General features: G+C 42.8%; 1 protein-coding gene across 3 annotated transcripts in view; it reads left to right on the plus strand.

The window, feature by feature from the left end:
* LOC137657571 (diacylglycerol lipase-beta-like) overlaps positions 1 to 565 on the plus strand; it is a 227,171-nt gene extending 226,606 nt beyond the window's left edge. For all 3 annotated transcript variants that reach the window (XM_068391904.1, XM_068391905.1, XM_068391906.1), the window contains one exon: positions 220 to 565. In XM_068391904.1, coding sequence (XP_068248005.1) covers positions 220 to 373 — 154 coding nt within the window. In that variant the 3' untranslated portion in view covers positions 374 to 565. The remainder of the gene's footprint in view (positions 1 to 219) is intronic.
* The last annotated feature ends 16,695 nt before the right edge of the window (positions 566 to 17,260 follow it).

The raw sequence follows: 17,260 nt of genomic DNA on the forward strand, positions 1-17,260 counted from the left end.
GTGTCTGACAGGGAGGTGGGTGGAACTATCTCCAATCACTCTCGTGTCATCACCTAATTACTTAGTTAATGATTCAAAAGCAGTGGTGAAGTATCTAATTAAAGGACCCAGGTTTGTATACGTAGGAAAAATATAATTATTTTTAAAATGTGATATATAGCCTGCCAAATAACTGGTTGTTTTAGTGCTAATTGAGTGTATTTAATTTTTTTTTTACAGTGATGGGATTGCTGGCCACTGGGAGTATCAGTGGGGCGAGATGAAGCAGTTTTCACAGATACTCATTTCTCCGTTCATGATGCGTCATCATTTCCCTCAAGTGGTGCTGGCTGCCCTGGAGGATGTTGCTAATCAGGCCTCTGCGTCCACCTAATATTTATTGTCATAATTATTCGTAATTTTAAACATTTAAATTGTGTATTGTATAAGAATTAACTATGGCTTATTCCATGTCAGGTTTAGAACAAGTATTTGTCTGAATTGCTCATTCCATGGATGTCATGGCAACTTTTATACAGGTAGTCTGTACTTAAATCTAAATAAAAGGTATTTATAGTAAGGTAAATGTATAAGGTATTATTGGTAAAGTAACCAGACTATTTTTAAATTGCAGTGTTTCAGTAGCCTTTGAAAAGGGGGTTGCAATAATTAAACTGACTACTGTACTCGTGTATGATAGATGATATCTATTTTCATATTCTCTCAGTAATTGGTAGTAATGGTGCTTGTAATCATGAGGGTTTGTATTTAATGACGAATTATTTAATTATTCCCCGTAGTTCTGTATTTTGAAGTTCAAAGTTGGAGTAATTTGTGATTGCAACTTTATGCAGTCAATACTTAAAACTTTTTTTAACTTTGGACTGCATAATTTTGTGGCATTTGAAGTAAAAGTACAGTACAGTATTCAATTTCTGATAGCCATCAGTAACCAAAAAGACAATTCTACGGGAAAATATTAAATTTTATATTCTAAGTTAAGCAATTATGCTAGTATTTCCAGGGAAGAGCCATGAATACCTGACAAGTCGTACACAATTTGACAAGTAGTACATAATTTATTACCAAATACTCATAGTAGTAACATGAATTTTACCCCATATTGCGGTTTGAGGGAAAGTTTGTACAGTATTCTTTAGATTACGGTAACTAATGGCATTTTTCATAGTACCTGTATTTGATGTAGTAATGCAAAAGCTTTAATTTGCAAAATTAAAAGCTTACTAACATTTTCAGAAGGGGATTGGGGGTAGAGGAAATTCTATAATTTAAACAAAACCTGCTCACCAGATGATAAACATGAACAATAATTGTCATATGTATAATAAATTTCATGAAATTATCCCCCAAAAATATCAAGTAGGGTAAAAATAAGTTTATTACTAGAGCAGTGAGCTTTTATGTTGCGAATTATTTATACTGTATACAATGTACTGTATATATGATAGGACTAGAAAAAAAAAATAGTCTCCCAAGATGTCACATTTGATTTATCAGTTATAATTGTGAAAAGGATTGCATCAAGAACATAAGGAGGTGGGTGGTGTCATTTGTAACAGTTATGGTTTGCGTCAATAAGAAAAATCATAAATTTTAAAGTGATTTGTATTGTCCTTGACTACACAAACCTGAATTTGATTTCAGCAAAGCTGGAAACAACCATTTAAACTTTTAACAAGATGGTTGAGCACATTCTCCTCCTTCATCACTCTCACCTCTGCAGCTAGGACCAAAGTTTTTTGCAATTCCGTTGGGTAGGGTAGAAACATCTATGGTGTCTGAGTAAGGGGCAAGAACTGATGAAAGGTAGGCAGTATCCATCCAGGAGGACTTCGACCATCCAGCTTTGCTCCACGTTGCCCAATGGCTCAATACGCATTTTGCCTCTTGCAGCAGCTGGAGGAGGGAAGTATCGACTTACCATTCTCTTTGGACTGGCCAGGTCGGGTAGAAGGGTAGAGGAAGCAGCATCTGGAGGCTTTGAGGAGGTTTGAAGCTCTCGGTGCTGTTACCTTTGAAGGACTTGCGCCCTTACAGGTAATTACGCAATGGATCAAGGAGTAGTGGCACGCCTTTCTCCATCATTGCCTCTACATCCTTCTGTAGGAAGAGGTTCACATTCCAGAACTGGAGCGTTTATCGGGAATAGTGCATCCTCTTGGCCCACCTGTCTGGCAAAGGGGGTGGCAAATGCATCATCCCTCTTAAGGACCCAGTTGGCCCATTGGTTAGCCGAGTGATGCACCAAGAAAGCCGCAGTCTTTGTACCTGAGAGGACAAAGTTCATGTACTTCTTCCATGTCCCAGAATTTAACCAAATCCTGCGTTGTGGCAAAGTACTTTACTGCCCCTGACCAGTGGTCAATCCAGGATGTTCAAGATCCTAGCCATGGTAGCAGACTCAGGGCTAAGAACGATGTGCCCACATGATTAAGTTTCTCTGCCAGAGTTCTTACTGTCAGTGCTGCTACTGCTGGATTGATGGAAAAATTAGAATTCACAGGACCAGACATCTGGGAATTGACCCTATCAAAAACCCCAAGAACCAACCATGGCAACTCAAGGATAGGTTTAGACCTTAGAGGGGTGTTGAAGTGACAATCAAAAGCCATCATCCCTACGATGGTATCAGGGTGTTACTCTGCATTAGGTACAGATGAATGGCTATCCGACTCCCTTTCGTAAACTGTGAAATGCTCTTGGCTGTAGTGATCTCAGAGTTTGGAGAACCACTGGTGCAAGCCTCTGAAAGACAAATAAGATATTGTGGAGAGGAGGCGTGTGTTGCATGACTGCCTGTCTCTGGTTGGTGGAGAAGAGGCGTGTGTTGAAAGTTGCTTGGCTCTGGGTGGAGAGAAAGCATGCTTTGTGTGAGTTCCTGTCTCTGGGTAGAGAGGAGGCATGCATTGCGTGAGTGCCTGTCTCTGGGTAGAGAGGAGGCATGCATTGCATGCGTGCCTGTCTCTGGGTAGAGAGGAGGCATGCATTGCGTGCGTGCCTGTCTCTGGGTAGACAGGAGGCATGCATTGCATGAGGGCCTGTCTTTTGGGTGGAACCTTGCTGAACATTCAGCAAATGCATTGAAGCATCTTGGTGGTTGTAAGAGTGCCGAGAGCAGTTCTGGAATAACACCTGTTCCACCTCCCCCTTGCGTGGACTTATTGGAAGGTCTTGGCGCATGGTTAGATCTCGAATTGAAGACCGGTCCCGTCGCATAAAAGATCATGGTGCATGGAAGGTCTGTGTTGATTGTTAGTGTCAGGTAGGCACATGGATCTGAGCTCCTGGGGAAACTAGATTAGTGATAGTGATTCTATGACATATTGGCATGAGGGATTTTAACGCTTCATGTTCGATTGCGAGAAGACCAATCTCATGGGGTGGAGTGCCTGGAGACTGGTCTCATGGTGACCAATGATGACAGGATTAATTAGCCAGATACAGTTGACGAAGGTGACTTATCACAAGGAGACCTATGATCTACTTCATTCCCATGCTCGTGTGAGGGAAGCGAGGCAAGCGATAGGAGGTTCCTTCTATAGGCCGCAGTCTTTGTAGGAGATACAGTAATACCTCTAACACAAAATTAATTAGTTCTGTATTGGCACTAGTACTGTGATTTTTTTACGTTGTGATTCGCCTTTTACATGTAAATAGCCTACTTCATCCTAGGCCCCACAAAAACACCGCATTAAATGTTTATACGATGGCTAAAACTTGATGAAATACAGTACTGTACAATAATCATTTGGATCATTTAATAATAACCTAATTGTTAGTAACCTGTAAAAAATATATAATTAGAGCAAACAGTAAAAATACAGTAACAAAAATGTAGAACTTTACCTATGGAGTAAGGCAATGTCTGAGAGCGAATTGGGGGAGGAGGCTGACAAATAGCAGAAAAGGTCAACAAGTGGCAGAAAACATACACTTAACTTTGCAAAACAGATTAATAAATGGCAGAAAATATTAGCACTTAGTTTTAAGAAACACAATAACACAACTTTACGATAAACAAAATTAATTTTCTTTTTGCCTTTTTTTAATTTTGTATTTTATTTTACTTTTTGTATTTCCTAAATTCCATTAAGTATTTTCTTTATCACTGCCACTTTCCTTAATTTTTGGATCACTTTGAGCTTAATTCTTGACCTACTAGTACTGAAGGCCTCTTTTTAAAAAACTATCCAAGGAAATACATTTTCCTGAAATGACTCTGGATCATTCCTCTCGTAGACAGATTTTGGCTGTATTCCTTTGCGATCACACTTGACTGCATGCCAGCCTCCTGTTTCTTGATTATTTCCATCTCTGTCTCCAAAGAAAGCATCATCCTCTTCTTTCCCTGCACATCAGCAACTCTCTTGGAACCCATGGCTAATATAGTAAAGTAACGTAATATCGCAACACGATTTAGCACAATAATCACGAAAGTGAAATCACAAACACAAAGTCAATGCATATGATAGTGCTGTCAAAATAAAATGGCTGAGGAACACCAATGTGTAAATGCATGATAAGATACACTACAGAAGATGCTGAACAAAAGGAGATCTGGATTTTATAGCTATAACTGACATCTGTATAGGGAGATAACTAATTGGAGCGCAGGAGGTTGGTGGCGAATTTTAAAATCAGTCTGGAGACAGTCAGACTCTCGAACCGTACCTCCTTTAGTTGCACGAAACATTTTTTATGATGTAAAATTCTTCGCATCTCGTTTTGCAGCGTGAGAATTTAGTAAGCAGATTCTTTTGTGTCCGAGAGGTATGACTGTACAGAAGTTCATCCCGACAAGCAGTGGGCAGGCTATGTCCCGTACCCCTGGCACGCTCCTATAACACGTACTGATACACCTTTGGGACCTAGGTTGGCTCTCTGTACCATACTACCTCTCTCACATGTACTCTTGGACACAGTAATTCCTGTCACACCTAACTCTCAGGAAGTGCACTCTGCTACACCTTTACTGTGTTGTGAGTAACCAAGAAGAAAGTGTAGGGAGAGATGGCAGAGGTGTTGGACAGGGATACACACAGGAACACCCCGCTCAGTAACGATGTGACAGGGTGCATTTCCTCAGAATGATGATGTACCAGAAATTCCTGTATCCAACTGTAAACGGGGAGAGATCTGTATGTCCCACGAGACTTCACATGAACGGTCTTCATGGACTTCAGTGACTTTCTCTTCTTCAGAGCAGCATGCATCATGTCTGAAGGATCAGCTGAGCGCAAGGCTGAAGATACAGTTGTGCTAGGAAGGGAAGTGTATGTTTGGTTCTTTTCCCCATTAACAGGCTTCACAGACATCTAGGATTTGGGAGCCGGCATCGGTTAGACAAAACACAGGTTCCTCCCCAGCAGCAGACAATGACTCATTGATGGTCACCATGTTTAATATTTCTGCTGGTGGAACAATCAGAGTGGAGTGTGCAAAAATCCTGGGAAGTCTTTTAGAGTCCTGATGTCAGTTTCTCTACACATTGATTGCCAATGAAGGCCACTGCTTCTCCAGGTCCAAGTCCTGCATGTCGTCAGGCAGCATAATGAAAGGTGAACTTTGTGAAAGGCAGAGAAGTATTACCTTAGCTAGAAGAAGGTGATACTTTCTGCTAACCCCAAGCACACGCCAGTCTCTCCTCCCTCCTGAATTTCTCCAGAGAACACCCCATTTAGGAGTCACAGCAGCTTTCGAACTAGCAGAAGAGAAAAAGGAGCTATTGAGTATCTTTGGCTTCAATTTAGGCATTGCTTAGTCCAAAGATCCCTCGTAGCCTTCTTTTTACTGGCCACACCTCCATGTCCACTCGTGGAGTCTGCATTACCAAAAACACAATCTGATAAAGAAAAGGATCAAAACAGCCAGTTTATGAGTCTGCAAAGAAGTACATTTATACTGCTTTGTGGCAAAAATCTAAGAGATGGTTGCACTGACTGTCTATTGAATCCTCTAACTGTCAACAACTAGAACCATCTCGTTAAAAGTTTAAATGGCAGTTTCCAGCTTTGCCAAAATCATATTCCTATTAAAGGACTCTGGTTTGTGTTGGGGAAAAAAAAGAGAAACTGTCAAAAGCCATGTAAATAACAAGAAATTGATACAGTACGGTATAAATAAATAATCACTTCAGGCTAAAGGGGATTGGGAAGCATTCATATATGGTTCCAGTGTAACCCGCTTTGGAGCTCAGTATTAGGAGTTATGAGAGTTGCATGTATTTTATACCTGTAATAAGTCAAAAGTATGTAATGAACTATAGCTGGGATCTATTTTTATGTTATTAGCAATTCATATGATTACATTAATATCTTTGTTGAAGTTAATTCTTGGGGAAAATGTTCAGAATTAAGAAACTTGGGTTTAAAATTTTTACCATTTTCTAATAAATATAGACTTCCCTGAGAATTGTGTAACTCTTATGCAATATTTTATTAATTTCCTTCATCAGTTGCATAAGTGGGATTGCTGTATTTCAATAAATTGTTTGTCAATTTCTCAATAAAATGAATATAGCAAAAAGGTGTTTTATTTTCATGAATTACAATAAAAAAAGTTACCTCTGTCCTTTTTCACATATGATTAATTGACTAATAATTGCACAAATAAAAAACTTTCACAAAAAAAAAAAAAATCTGTAATTTTAAGGCCTCATCAGTAGTGTGCTTCACTTACGCTTGCCAATAGCTGTAACACATACACCCATGATGTGTCAAGAAACAGTTTGTATGTGAAATGAAACCCTCTCGGGGGATGTTCAATGTCAACCCTGATATCTCTTATTCCATACTGCCGTAAGTAACACTGATTGCTGGAACGAGAGTTCAATTTACGTTTTCAAGTTGTGTAACTGGTATAACAGAAGTGTGGAGGGATGAGTGGGAGTAACTATATTATCTAAGTAAGTATTTATGATATGAAAATTACATCTTAATGAACATTACCTAAGGATAATTTATCTACCCCGATTATCCACATTAACGAGGAGGAAGGAACTGCTAGAATTAATCAATTTTGAGCAGAATAGGATGACAAGAATAAAGCGAGAAAACCTGAACAATTCTTACCAAATGCAGCGGACTGGGACACAGAAGGTCAAGTAAGAACTGATGGTTAGGTTATACTGTAAGTAGTAGCAAGGCCAGGCCACCAGCCACCCGTTGAGATACTACCATTAGAAAGTTTAGGGGGTCATTTGACTGGCTAGACAATACTAAATTGGATCCTTCTCTCTGGTAACGGTTCATTTTCTCTTTGCCTACACACACCGAATAGTCTGGCCTTTTCTTTACATATTCTCCTCTGTCCTCTACACCTGACAACACTTGATATTACCAAACTATTCCTCTTTCTAAGGGTAGGAGGGACTCTTTAGCTATGGTAAGCAGCTCTTCTAGAAGGACACCCCAAAATTAAACCATTGTTCTCTACTTCGGGTAGTGCCATAACCTCTGTACCTTGGTCTTCAACTGTCTCGGGTTAGAGTTCTCTTGCTTGAGGGTACACTCGGGCACACTATTCTATCTTATTTCTCATCCTATTGTTCTGTTAAAGTTTAAATTGTTTATATAGGTTATATATATTTCAATGTTACTGTTCTTAAAATATTTAATTTTTCCTTGTTTCCTTTCCTCACTGGGCTATTTTCCTTGTTGGAGCCCCTTGGCTTATAGCATCCTGCTTTTCCAACTAGGGTTGTAGCTTAGCAATTGTTGATGATGATGATATTAATAATGATAATAATAGTCCAGTGAGGTCAGTAGAAACAAATCTAATCTAGAGTGAGGTTGGTAGAAGCAAATAGAAATGGAAAGAACAAGCTCCAGTCTAAGCATCCTCTTCAAGGAAGACAATGAAACTTGCGTTTGACTAGAGCAGTGGTTCTCAAACTGGGGGTCGCGACCCCCCTGGGGGTCGCCAAATGCTTTTGGGGGGGTCGCGAGATGATGTTAAGAAAATGTAAATATAAGTAAGCAAAAAATAGTATTATGGTCAACTTTAGTTTTAAGGCTAAATCATAATAATTCTGCTAAAATATTTCAAATCAATAATAAACCAAATGTTTATATTTTAGTACAACAAATATATATATATATATATATATATATATATATATATATATATATATATTATATATATACATATATACACCTTATATTTTGTCATTTACCGTAACTAGTTACGAATTGTTACGCATCTTTAAGAATAACACTGAAAAGAGAGCCGGGTGGGACAATAGTAACACCATGGGCCTTTTCAAAAACTAAACTAAATACTACACACTAGTGATTCCCCCACTGCTGCGCTGGGACTAAGTTTCTATGCAGTAGTGTCATTGATTTTAAGCTAGCATTATTAGTTTTGGAAGGTATGATTTATCAAACATGAACGTCTTTTTTTTGCTATTTTTGACAGTTCTGAGCAAGGGTGTATATCCGTCAGTCCGCGTGATTCTCATACGAGTAGGATATTCCCTCGCTAATAGCATACTAGTTTTGCCGTAACTTACTCATATTTTGTCATTTTATTTTTCCCCTTTAAGCAAACGAGTCTGTTAACTATAAAAAACGAAGCAAAATTATTAAAGCTGATGGACTTTCATGTATGGGTAAATGAATACATAATATTTAAATAAAACAAACTAAACATATAAAGAAATACAATAGTAATTATGAAATAATAAACGAATAAATTTAAGATATACAAAAGGGAAAATAAGTAAATAGCTGAATAGTTAAATAGATAAATAAATGAATTATGTTATTTTCATTAGTAAAATAAATTTTTGAATATACTTACCCGATGATCATGTAGCTGTCAACTCCGTTGCCCAACAGAAATCTACGGTCGGGATACGCCAGCGATCGCTATCCAGGTGGGGGTGTACACAACAGCGCCATCTGTGAGTAGGTACTCAAGTACTTCTTGTCAACAAGAACTCAATTTTCTCCTCGGTCCACTGGTTCTCTATGGGGAGGAAGGGCGGGTTCTTTAATTCATGATCATCGGGTAAGTATATTCAAAAATTTATTTTACTAATGAAAATAACATTTTTCAATATTAATCTTACCCGATGATCATGTAGCTGATTCACACCCAGGGTGGTGGGTGGAGACCAGCATACATGTTAACAAAGAAGCTAAGTATCCCGTATTTCATTTTATCAGTTATTCAAAATAACAAACATAAAATAAATAAGTACCTGGTAAGGAAGTCGACTTGAACTATTACTCTGCCTTTTTTAAGTACGTCTTCCTTACTGAGCCTAGCGGTCCTCTTAGGATGCTGAACGACTCCTAGGTGCTGAAGTATAAAGGGCTGCAACCCATACTAAAGGACCTCATCACAACCTCTAACCTAGGCGCTTCTCAAGAAAGAATTTGACCACCCGCCAAATCAACCAGGATGCGGAAGGCTTCTTAGCCGACCGTACAACCAAAAGAACAACAATAAAAAGTATTCAAGAGAAAGGTTAAAAAGGTTATGGGATTATGGGAATGTAGTGGCTGAGCCCTCACCTACTACTGCACTCGCTGCTACGAATGGTCCCAGGGTGTAGCAGTTCTCGTAAAGAGACTGGACATCTTTGAGATAGAATGATGCGAACACTGACTTGCTTCTCCAATAGGTTGCATCCATAACACTCTGCAGAGAACGGTTCTGTTTGAAGGCCACTGAAGTAGCAACAGCTCTCACTTCATGTGTCCTTACCTTCAGCAAAGCAAGGTCTTCTTCCTTCAGATGAGAATGAGCTTCTCTAATCAGAAGCCTGATGTAGTAAGAAACTGCGTTCTTAGACATCGGTAGAGAAGGCTTCTTGATAGCACACCATAAAGCTTCTGATTGTCCTCGTAATGGCTTTGACCTTCTTAAATAGTACCTAAGAGCTCTAACTGGGCAAAGTACTCTCTCTAGTTCGTTCCCCACCAAGTTGGACAAGCTTGGGATCTCGAACGACTTAGGCCAAGGACGGGAAGGAAGCTCGTTTTTAGCCAAAAAACCGAGCTGCAAGGAACATGTAGCCGTTTCAGATGTGAAACCTATGTTCCTGCTGAAGGCGTGGATCTCACTTACTCTTTTAGCTGTTGCTAAGCACACGAGGAAAAGAGTTTTTAATGTGAGGTCCTTAAAAGAGGCTGATTGGAGCGGTTCAAATCTTGATGACATTAGGAACCTTAAAACCACGTCTAGATTCCAGCCTGGAGTGGACAACCGACGTTCCTTTGAGGTCTCAAAAGACCTAAGGAGGTCCTGTAGATCTTTGTTGGTGGAAAGATCCAAGCCTCTGTGGCGGAATACCGCTGCCAACATACTTCTGTAACCCTTGATCGTAGGAGCTGATAGGGATCTTACGTTCCTTAGATGTAACAGGAAGTCAGCAATCTGGGTTACAGTGGTACTGGTTGAGGAAACTGTATTGGCCTTGCACCAGCTTCGGAAGACTTCCCATTTAGACTGATAGACTCTGAGAGTGGATGTCCTCCTTGCTCTGGCAATCGCTCTGGCTGCCTCCTTCGAAAAGCCTCTAGCTCTTGAGAGTCTTTCGATAGTCTGAAGGCAGTCAGACGAAGAGCGTGGAGGTTTGGGTGTACCTTCTTTACGTGAGGATGACGCAGAAGGTCCACTCTTAGAGGAAGAGTCCTGGGAACGTCGACTAGCCATTGCAGTACCTCGGTGAACCATTTTCTCGCGGGCCAGAGGGGAGCAACCAACGTCAGCCGTGTCCCTTTGTGAGAGGCGAACTTCTGAAGTACCCTGTTGACAATCTTGAACGGCGGGAACGCATACAGGTCGAGATGGGACCAATCCAGCAGAAAGGCATCCACGTGAACTGCTGCTGGGTCTGGAATCGGAGAACAATACATCGGGAGCCTCTTGGTCATCGAGGTAGCGAATAGATCTATGGTTGGCTGACCCCACAGGGCCCATAGTCTGCTGCAAACATTCTTGTGAAGGGTCCACTCTGTGGGGATGACCTGACCCTTCCGGCTGAGGCGATCTGCCATGACATTCATATCGCCCTGAATGAACCTCGTTACCAGCGTAAGCTTTCGATCTTTTGACCAAATGAGGAGGTCCCTTGCGATCTCGAACAACTTCCTCGAATGAGTCCCTCCCTGCTTGGAGATGTAAGCCAAGGCTGTGGTGTTGTCGGAGTTCACCTCCACCACCTTGTTTAGCTGGAGGGACTTGAAGTTTATCAAGGCCAGATGAACCGCCAACAACTCCTTGCAATTGATGTGAAGTGTCCTTTGCTCCTGATTCCATGTGCCCGAGCATTCCTGTCCGTCCAGTGTCGCACCCCAGCCCGTGTCCGATGCGTCCGAGAAGAGACGGTGGTCGGGGGTCTGAACAGCCAATGGTAGACCTTCCTTGAGAAGAATGCTGTTCTTCCACCACGTTAGAGTAGACCTCATCTCTTCGGAAACAGGAACTGAGACCGTCTCTAGCGTCATGTCCTTTATCCAGTGAGCAGCTAGATGAAACTGAAGGGGGCGGAGGTGGAGTCTCCCTAACTCAATGAACAGGGCCAGCGATGAAAGTGTCCCTGTTAGACTCATCCACTGCCTGACTGAGCATCGGTTCCTTCTCAGCATGCTCTGGATGCATTCTAGGGCTTGATTGATCCTTGGGGCCGACGGAAAAGCCCGAAAAGCTCGACTCTGAATCTCCATACCCAGGTAGACAATGGTCTGGGATGGGACGAGCTGGGACTTCTCTATATTGACCAGGAGGCCCAGTTCCTTGGTCAGATCCATAGTCCATCTGAGATTCTCCAGACAGCGACGACTTGTAGGAGCTCTTAAAAGCCAGTCGTCTAAATAGAGGGAGGCTCTGATGTCTGCCAAGTGAAGGAATTTCGCAATATTCCTCATCAGTCTGGTAAACACAAGAGGTGCCGTGCTTAGGCCAAAGCACAGGGCTTGGAACTGGTACACAACCTTTCCAAAGACGAACCTTAGGAAAGGTTGGGAGTCTGGATGGATGGGGACGTGAAAGTACACGTCTTTCAGGTCTAACGAGACCATCCAGTCCTCCTGCCTGACCGCTGCTAGGACCGACTTCGTCGTCTCCATCGTGAACGTCTGCTTGGTGACAAAAGCATTGAGAGCACTGACGTCCAGCACCGGTCTCCAACCTCCTGTCTTCTTGGCTATCAGGAAGAGACGGTTGTAAAAGCCCGGGGATTGATGATCCCGGACTATGACCACCGCTTCCTTTTGTAGCAAGAGCGACACCTCTTGTTGCAACGCTAGCCTCTTGTCCTTCTCCTTGTAGTTGGGAGAGAGGTTGATGGGAGACGTAGCTAGAGGGGGACTGCGGCAGAACGGAATTCTGTATCCCTCCCTTAGCCACTTCACAGACTGAGCGTCTGCACCTCTGCTCTCCCAAGCTTGCCAGAAGGTCTTGAGTCTGGCTCCTACTGCTGTCTGGAGAGAAAGGCAGTCAGAACTTGCCTTTTGCGGACTTGGAACCCTTCTTGGACTTGCCACGGTGACTGTCTGCACGGGTACCTCCTCTGCTGGAGGCTCTGCCACGAAAGGGCGGGATGAACCTAGATGCAGGTGTGTCAACTGCTGCAGGGCGGAAGGGTCTAGGCACGGAAGGTAAGGTTTTAGCCTTACGTGCAGAAGAAGCCATAAGATCATGAGTATCCTTCTGGATAAGCGAGGCAGCCATCCCCTTAATCAGCTCCTCCGGAAACAGACACTTGGAGAGAGGAGCAAACAACAACTCTGACTTCTGGCAAGGAGTGATACCAGCCGATAAGAAGGAGCAAAGATGTTCTCTCTTCTTAAGGACTCCTGACACATACGAAGCCGCAAGTTCACCAGACCCATCCCGAATTGCTTTGTCCATGCTAGACATGATCAGCATGGCCGAGTCCTTATCTGAAGGGGAAGTCTTCCTGCTTAAGGCTCCCAAACACCAATCGAGGAAGTTGAATATCTCGAAGGCACGAAAGACTCCCTTCAACAGATGATCTAAATCGGAAAAGGACCAGCAGATCTTCGAACGTCTCATAGCCAACCTGCGGGGAGAGTCAACCAGACTTGAGAAGTCGCCCTGGGCAGAGGCAGGAACTCCCAAGCCGGGTTCCTCTCCCGTGGCATACCAGACGCTCGACTTAGAAGCAAGCTTGGTAGGCGGAAAGACGAAAGAAGTCTTTCCCAGTTGCTTCTTGGAATGCAACCACTCTCCCATAACCCTCAAAGCTCTCTTAGATGATCTGGCGAGAACAAGCTTGGTGAAGGCAGGCGCAGCAGACTGCATGCCCAGAGCAAACTCGGAGGGAGGAGAACGAGGGGTTGCAGACACAAACTGCTCAGGATACAAGTCCCTGAACAAGGCAAGGACTTTACGAAAGTCTAAGGAGGGAGGCGTAGACTTGGGCCCTTCAAAATCAGAGTGAGGTTCATCCAGATGTGCAGCTTCGTCATCCGATACACCATCATCCGAAAGCTGAGTTGTAAGTGGCAAAGGTAGAGCAGAAAGCTGAACGGCTGAATCCGGCAGTACGGGTGCATGCGTACCTGCGGATCCAACATCATGCCGCTGCTGGTCGGTCTGCGAGCTGGCAACAACAAAAGCAGAGGGCTGGTGTGTGGGAGGGGCTGCGGTGGGTTGAGGAGCATGCGGTATGGTATGCAGAGCATGCTGTAAGGTATGCGGCTCATGCTGCATGGTATGCGGAGCATGCTGTAAGGTATGCAGAGCATGCTGCATGGGCTGAGGAGAATGCCGCATAGTGCTGGAACCCGGCAACTCCTGATGCGGTAGCTCACGCATGTTAGCAGATGGTGCAGCAAGAACATGCGTCTGGCAGGGAGGACTGCGCATCGGTGGTGGAGCTCTCACAGGTGGAGTGTGGGAGCAGGCAGCCGCAGTATCTGCTGAGCGCACAACCTCGGCGGGTTGTAGGTTAACAGGAGCAGTGTTAACCTTATCAGCATGATACTCCTGCATGAATGCCGCAAGCTGAGACTGCATAGTCTGCAGCATGGACCACTTAGGGTCTACTGTGGTTGGAGCAACAACAGACGGAGCAGTAGCCTGTTGAGGGACCACTCTACCTCTCTTGGGAGGTGTGCAGTCATCAGATGACTGCGGCGAGTCCGAACTGACCCAGTGGCTACACCTGGGCCGTTGGACTCGCTCGGAAGGGACCTTACGTTTGAGCGGTCGTGAGACCTTGGTCCACCGTTTCCTCCTGGAAACTTCTTCCACAGACGAGGAATGTAAGGGCTCATTCGTCTGTATGTGGATGGGACGATCCTTAACAGATACGTCCGCAACCACTGAGGATACATCCGTGCGCCGATCAAGGCCTGCCGAACCCTTTGGTCCTTCGACATTGCTTCTCCCCTGGGCTTGGGAGCTTGCAAGAGGTCCCGGACTGGGAGGACGACTGGCACGCACAGATGTACCCTCATGCGCAACACTGACACTGACACTTTGCACATCACTAGCACTAACACTTCCCACTGCACTCTTCGCTTTCAGCTCTCTGACATCTGCCAAGAGCTGATTACGGTCATTAGCCAATGACTCCACTTTGTCACCGAGAGCCTGAATGGCACGCAACATATCCGCCATTGCAGGCTGAGCACTCGTAGCAGGTTCGGGAGTCACCACCACAGGGGAAGGAAAAGGTTAACAATTAATCCAAATTAATTCCAAAAGCTTGCTAAGCTAATGATAAAGCTTCCTGAATAGCGAAGGCTAAACTCTAGAGCAAATACATCACCAAATCGTGAACAATAACTCCAGAATCAACAGCGTATCCAAGTAGGTCTTGCCGGCGGCACGACAGAGGAAAAATTGAGTTCTTGTTGACAAGAAGTACTTGAGTACCTACTCACAGATGGCGCTGTTGTGTACACCCCCACCTGGATAGCGATCGCTGGCGTATCCCGACCGTAGATTTCTGTCGGGCAACGGAGTTGACAGCTACATGATCATCGGGTAAGATTAATATTGAAAAAACACATTTATAGATAAATGCAAACAAAAATGAATGAAAAAATAAGTAATTAAATGAATACATAAAATGTAAAAAATTAATGGATAAGTAAATAAACTGATTGATTGATAAATAGATTAGTTAATGAATAAATAAATCAACTGATGAAATCAGTAACTGATTAGTTGATAAGCAAATAAAAAAAAACAATAAATATAATATATTTATATATCTAGCCACTGATAGTGTTAAACTATTATTCACAATTTTTTTCCACGCATTACATTTTATTATACAATGTACTTGCAATAGTTCCAATATTTTACCTACATTTCCTAGAAACATCGTACAAAACCGAGATGTCACCTCCCCATCTCACTGTCAATTTACACTCGTACACGTTCAGTACCTGTCCGTTTTCCAGTCCTGAGCTACGTTGGCGCACAGTGAATGAGCGTGACCAGTTGCCAGATGCTTAATAACAATGCATCACCAATTTACAGTAAAATTTTGACTTTTGCTTGATACTCAGGGTCTCAGATTACGTGATGCTTAAAACTAAATGTCAGTATACATACTTTCAAATTTATCTGGTATTTAAATAACAATTAATTGATATTTTATCTATCTGATTATCAATATGGCATTTACTATCAGCAGTCCAAGACGGCACATGAGTCGAGTTAGTCAACGGTGAGTCTTTCCTCAGTCACAGCTGCCTCGTGTGTGTTTAGGGACAATTTTTGATAGCAAGCTATATACATATTAAGCAACATGGAGCGATGGATAATTCGTAGGACTGCAAACAAGGAAGGAACATCAGATACTGACAACAGTGTCTCAGAAACAACTGATGAGATTCCTTCCGAACTACCATCTACCAGTTCTACTTCAAATATAGATAAAAGGCAAGACAAACGTAAGGGTAAGACCTCCCAGTATGACCAATCATCCAAACCCAAACTTCGGAAATATCAAGCAGAATTTATAAAATTCGGATTCACTAGTTTTACCATTGATAAGATGCAGTACCCCCAATGTGTTATGTGCTCAGAAGTACTTGCAAATGAAAGCTTAAAGCCTGTGAAAATGAAAAGGCATTTGCAAAGCAAGCATCCTTCTCATGCTGATAAACCAATAGAATTTTTCCGTCGAAAGGAGGGAGAGTTGCAGGGTCAAAAACAAGTGCTAGCTCAGAAAACCACCACCTCTGCCAAAGCTCAGATGGCATCATTTGAGGTAGCATACCTAATTGCACAGTCCAAGCAGCCACATACCATTGGGGAAACCCTCATGAAACCTGGTGCAATGACTATGAGTCGGATTATGCATGGTAATAAGATGGCCCGTGAGCTGGAAACAGTCCCGCTGTCTAACGACACCATTACTCGACGAATTAATGACATTTCAAATGACATTAAGTGTCAGCTGATTGAGAGGGTTAAGGGAAAGAAGTATGCTTTGCAGCTAGATGAGTCGACAGACATATCAAATTCTGCACAATTACTTGCATTCATTAGATACAGTTTTGGTGGAAAACTTCAAGAAGACATGCTTTTTTGCACTGTACTAGAGGGGACCTGTACAGGTAGTGACATTTTCACAAAGCTAGACACCAAAATACAAAAGGAGGGCTTGTCTTGGGACCAGTGTGTTGGTGTGTTCACAGACGGTGCTGGGGCAATGTTGGGTAAGAGGAAAGGACTTAAAGCAAAAGTTTTACAAGTGGCACCTCACATAAATTTTACACATTGTATTATTCACAGGGAAGCTCTTGCTAGCAAAGCACTCAATCCAGAGTTAAGCAGTGTTCTTCAAACTGCGATTAAAATAGTAAATTACATCAAAACACGTCCCATAAATGCCAGGCTGTTCTCCACACTCTGCAATGAGATGGGCTCGGAGCATGAAGCACTGTTGTTCCACACAGAAGTCAGGTGGCTGTCCCGAGGCAAAGTTCTCAGCCGCTTGTACGAACTACGAGATGAGGTGCGCCTGTTCCTGATCAAATCTGAGTCCCAACTTGCTGACTATCTGACTGACCCTGACTGGTTAGCAAGTCTAGCATATTTGTCTTGTATATTCGAAAGACTTAATCTGCTGAATTTATCACTACAAGGCCCAAACACGAACATCTTGATTCTTTCTGACAAAATTGATGCATTTACAAGGAAGCTGGAACGATGGGCTGTGCGAGTTGATGGGGGCAGTGTTGAAATGTTTCCTGAGGTGGAAGAATTTACGGCGGAGAATGAATTAAGCGTCGATAACGTGAAGGTAATGATCACGACT

Source organism: Palaemon carinicauda, chromosome 18 (assembly GCF_036898095.1).
Source record: "Palaemon carinicauda isolate YSFRI2023 chromosome 18, ASM3689809v2, whole genome shotgun sequence".
NCBI lineage: Eukaryota > Metazoa > Arthropoda > Malacostraca > Decapoda > Palaemonidae > Palaemon > Palaemon carinicauda.